The 5403-nt window shown below is 46.6% G+C and overlaps 1 protein-coding gene across 1 annotated transcript in view; it reads left to right on the top strand.

Moving 5' to 3' along the window:
- Positions 1-5239: 5239 nt before the first annotated feature.
- The window catches only part of LOC137803976 (Fanconi anemia group A protein homolog), a 23167-nt gene continuing 23003 nt past the window's right edge, over positions 5240-5403 (top strand). Inside the window, exon 1 of the mRNA XM_068602886.1 lies at positions 5240-5403. This exon is cut by the window's right edge and continues 24 nt beyond it. Coding sequence (XP_068458987.1) covers positions 5367-5403 — 37 coding nt within the window. The 5' untranslated portion in view covers positions 5240-5366.

The raw sequence follows: 5403 nt of genomic DNA, 5'->3' as shown, positions 1-5403 counted from the left end.
GTTAAAGCAGGCCTGTGTGTGTTAAGAGTGTGCGTGCTCAGAAACGCGTCTAACAGGTTGGTGTTGAGCTCGGCAGCAGTTTGCTTTCACTTTAGCACACAGACGGGTGTTTGCTGTTCTTTTTAGGTATTTACAGAGCAGCGTTGATGTGTTAAAATTCAGATTCTGGGAAGGAAAAAGACGAGAACAGCAGTAACACGCCCTCAAGACATCAAACCCTCCACTGAACGGGGAGTGACGTGCGAGACGACACGTTGCAGTGGAACCTAATGTGTTCCTGCTTGTGTTTTATACAGGATACGATGCAAATGAGTCCGACAAAAGGTTGCGTTATCAACCAGTCAAACATGGCTGCACTTCTAAAACGACTCTTTACTCGTCAGAGTTGTTTTTTCAATGTAGGTGAATTGCGCCAGTTGTTTCCAAAGGGCTATTTGTTTGGTCCAAAGTGCCTTCAGTTGTGTGTTGACAGTGTGTTGTGTGGATGTTTCAGAGCACCGAGCACATCGTTTCTGGTAACGACGTTTTGCTGTCGAGGCGTTGCACAATTTACTGCTTCAAACACCACAAACTTCCTCTCTGTGGCCAGGAGCCAATAATTTAAAAGAGAGATTAAAGCAAGAGGACTGGGAGGTAACTGGGAGCAGGAAGAGGTCCCTGAACATGAGGCCAGCTGTAACCTTTGCTTCAGTATCCTGTTGGACCAGAGAACGATGTCCATTCATTATCAGCTGCTGGGTAAGATATGGACAGCAGCGTCCACTCACAATATGTGCTCATTGTTCGAAAAACAACCTGTTTTCAGTTTCTGGAAGCGGCTGCAGTGAACCAAAGGGGGAAGGGATGTTTATGTCATGACCGCACTTCCTGTTTACGCTTTAAGAGCAGCAGACTTTTTCTTTTTTTCTTTTTCATTCCGTGTTCTCACTGACTTTCTGAAGGAGGGTGTTTGTAGTGGAAAACCAGCTAGTGTTCAGACCTGCTGCGATCGGCCCGGCGGGTCTGACTGAGCGCTCAGGAATGTAGCGCGGCCGCGAGACCCGCAGGCCCGAGAGCCGCCGCCGCCGCGTGTTCAACTCCTGCGGCCGCCTCACTCGCTGAGAGGAGGTGCGACCCGGGGGAGCGCAACATGATCCCTCTGAGGCCCGGCCTCCTCGGTGACCACACCTTCCCCTTATAAGGCAATAATATGGATTTCTTCTGCACTCGAGGCTCTGACCTACAAGGGTGTGACTGTAACTAAATACATTCATGCAATACTGAATTATTCTGACATTTATTCTCCAGTGTTGTCATTTAAAGGAGCAGAACTTTTGGAAGTCCCCATAGTAATTAAGTCAGTAATCGCTTGAGGAGTGGCTGGAAAATCCAGCTTCAGAGAATGTAATGCGTTTGTTCCATGCTCTGTCGTGCATCATGTGTGGTGTTTTATGTGAGCACGGTGACATGATGTTGACACAGAGATTATGAAAGGGCAAACTGTGAAAAGATCCAGTGGCCAAAAGGTCAAGGGGACTGACAACATATCACAAAGATACACAAAACAACTACAAAGAGACACAAAACAACTACAAAGAGACCAAAACAACTACAAAGAGACCAGAACAACTATAAAGAGACACAAAACAAGGGTGTGTGTGTGTGTGTGTGCTAAGGTGTTGCTCCTGACGGGAGATGACGCTCCTCCTCGTGTGTTTGTGTGTGTGTGTGTGTTTGTGTGTATGAGGTGTTGCTCCTGACGGGACATGACGTTCCTCCTCGTGTGTTTGTGTGTGTGTGTGTGTGTGTGTGTGTGTTAGTGTGTGTGTGTGAGGTGTTGCTCCTGACGGGAGATGACGCTCCTCCTTGTGTGTGTGTGTGTGTGTGTGTGTGTGTGTTGCTCCTGACGGGACGTGGCGCTCCTCCTCGTGCACTCAGCATCAGCGTCTCCTGTTGGTATCACCGCTCCGCACATTAGCGGCACAAAGGGAGGAGAGGAGCTCTTAAAGATTCATGAGGACGCGTCGCATTAACTTTTCATGAGTTCCCCTCAGCCGCTCCCAACAGACGGTTTCACTGCTGAAGGCCGCAAAGAAGCTGGGAAGTCTGGAACCAAACACACGGCGGCCCGCGAGGAGCGATCTCCACTCCGACACCCGAGAGCAGGATGGAAGCGGCTCCTGCCAGAGCAGCTTCTCACAGCAGAAGAAGACATCTATGCAGATGTTCCCTGAGGAAGCTCAGATGCCACCTATCCCGACATGTCACACCTATCCCAACATGCCCCAACATGTCCCACCTATCCCAACATGCCCCAACATGTCCCACCTATCCCAACATGCCCCAACATGTCCCACCTATCCCAACATGCCCCAACATGTCCCACCTATCCCAACATGTCCCACCTATCCCAACATGTCCCAACATGTCCCACCTATCCCAACATGTCCCACCTATCCCAACATGTCCCACCTATCCCAACATGTCCCAACATGTCCCACCTATCCCAACATGCCCCAACATGTCCCACCTATCCCAACATGTCCCACCTATTCCAACATGTCCCACCTATCCCAACATGTCCCAACATGTCCCACTTATCCCAACATGTCCCTACATGTCCCACCTATCCCAACATGCCCCAACATGTCCCACCTATTCCAACATGTCCCACTTATCCTGACATGTCCCACCTATCCTGACATGCCCCACCTATTCTGACACGACCTGCCTTTCCTGACATGTCCCATATATCCCGGCATGCCCCACTTGTCCCGACATGCCCCAACATGTCCCACCTATACCGACATGCCCCAAAATGTCCCACCTATCCTGACATGCCCCACCTATCTTGACATGCCCCACCTATCCTGACATGTCCCACCTATCCCGGCATGCCCCACCTATCCTGACATGCCCCCCTGTTCTGACATGTCCCAACATGTCCCATCTATCATGACATGCCCCACCTATCCTGACATGCCCCACCTATCCTGACATGCCCCACCTATCCTGACATGTCCCACCTATCCCGACATGACTCACATATCCTGACATGCCCCACCTATCTCGACATGTCCTGCCTTTCCTGACATGTCCCATCTATGCCACCTGTCCCGACATGCCTCAACATGTCCCACCTATACCGACATGCCCTTTACATGTCCCACCTATCCCGACATGTCCCACCTATCCCGACATGTCCCACCTATCCCGACATGCCCCACCTATCCTGACATGCCCCACCTATCCTGACATGCCCCACCTATCCTGACATGTCCCACCTATCCCGACGTGTCCCACCTATCCTGACATGTCCCACCTATCCCGACGTGTCCCACCTATCCTGACATGTCCCACCTATCCCGGCATGCCCCACCTATCCCGACATCTCCCGACTGTCCTGACATGTCCCATGTATCCCTACATGACCCACCTATCTCGACATGTCCTGCCTTTCCTCACATGTCCCATATATCCCACCTATATGGCTCATATAGGTGGGATATATGACCGATATGCCCCAACATGTCCCACCTATCCCGTGTCCTGATTGCAGTGCCGAGCGCTGATAATGTGCATTAGTCTGTGGGATGGAGGCTGCTTTGTGACAGCTAACAGGTCACACTGGGGCAATGTCTACTTTATACATGTCACTTTATGTGTTTTGTCTAGTCTTAACTTACTTATTCATTTAATAATGTATATGTTAATACTTTATTTTCTTGCTATGGTTCGAGGAAAATACAATTTTTTATAGTCATGTTTTTCATTTATCTCTGTTTTGTGAACATTCATCTGTAAAAAAACATTAGACTGACTTTATCAAGCCAGTGAAGGGCAAACAAATAAACAATTAAAGAAAAAAGGACAAAAGAAAAAAGGACTAGCATATGTTTAAAATGGCTTGATGCAACCTCAGATGGGCTTTGTGACGTTAATGGACGCTGTTGTCCCACAATGCATTAGTGACAGAGATAGTTACAGCTGGGGAAAGGATCTGTGGATAGAAATAGTAAGTACACTATTGGAAAAGCATAAAGTAAAATTAATATCTCCAATAACAACCATTTATAAAGTATTGAACATGCGTTAAACACTAGAAAATAAATGAAATAGTTTAACTGAGCTCTGTCTTGTTCAGCTATATGCAAATACTACTCGAGCATTGAAATACTACTCGAGCATTGATGCATTATATTCTGTAATTCTGTCTGGATGACTTTTATTTGCAATGTGGTTTATTTAAATTGATTTTACAGTAAACCATCTGAATACGTCTTCCACCATCAGTGTTGAATTCAATTTAAGTCAGTTTATTTTGTATAACCCCAAATAGCAAATTTGCCTCGGAGGGCTTTACAATCTGTACACATGGAACATCCCTGTCCCAGTATATATACAGTATATACAAATACTCAACGTTTCTGTTCCTGTTTCGTAGACTTCATTCTGCGGTCTTTCTGCTTCCTGTGTCGATCGTGTTGATTCTAGAAACAAACAGGACCTTTGGCTGTGTGTTTAACCCGTTTAGAGGTTGATAGCAGAATGCTTTATCTGAGACATTTAATGATGCAATGCAACAACAAATGGGGAAACAACATCATAGCGACTCCACATCCCCCCTTGTGTTATCTATTCAGCCTTTTCAAACACAGATGAGCTGAGCATATATATGCTTTATGACAGCAATCTCTGTTACACTGAAGAATAAACAAAAGGAAGAGACGAACAGTACACGCTAATGAAAGGTGATCCACAATGCAGAGATGCTGCAGTGATATAACAGGATGTAGTGAAGTGAGGCTCTTATTCTCTTAAACTGTATTCCAAGGGGACGACGAAGGGAAGGCTACACTTCAAGAGTTCAGGTTGAGTTGGAAAACAGAATATTGCAAACACCAGAGCCACAAGTCTGCTTTTGAGTCGTTGCCTTGGAGAAAAAAAAGAAGGAATTTATTAAACACAAAATAACTGTTTGGTGGGTGCAAAAATCGTAAAATTCAGTCTTTAATTTGTTCCATAAATATATCCATGCATGTTTTTTTAGATTTTTTTATTGTAAAAGTTATCTGAGTAGGAAAAGGACGTGCAGAACATGAACTTTTAGAAAACAAACGTCGACAAAAAAAAAACTGTACTTGAAAACTCCGGAATACTTTATGTCCGTCCCGCACAGAGAAAGGTCTGTCCTGATTGGCTCTCGCGCGGACCAATGAGAGAGAAGAGCGCGAGGCGCAACGCGGAGGAGAAAGTGAACCAAAACAGTGCGCAGCATCTTGAGTAAAGAGGACCGGGGAATGACGGCGCTCACTCAGCGACGTTTAACATTTAATTGCTTTCAAATGTCCCTGAAGTGCTGATAAACTTCCAGCCGCAGGGTGAACATGTCACTGAGTGCGTCGTGTGAACCGGCCGCTCAGA

The sequence above is a fragment of the Clinocottus analis genome, unplaced genomic scaffold, assembly GCF_023055335.1.
Source record: "Clinocottus analis isolate CAN_PGR_092001 unplaced genomic scaffold, fCliAna1.0.p SCAF_6, whole genome shotgun sequence".
In the NCBI taxonomy this organism is placed as follows: domain Eukaryota; kingdom Metazoa; phylum Chordata; class Actinopteri; order Perciformes; family Cottidae; genus Clinocottus; species Clinocottus analis.
The sequence above is the reverse complement of the archived record's forward strand: the minus strand, read 5'-3'. Positions and strand labels throughout refer to the sequence as shown.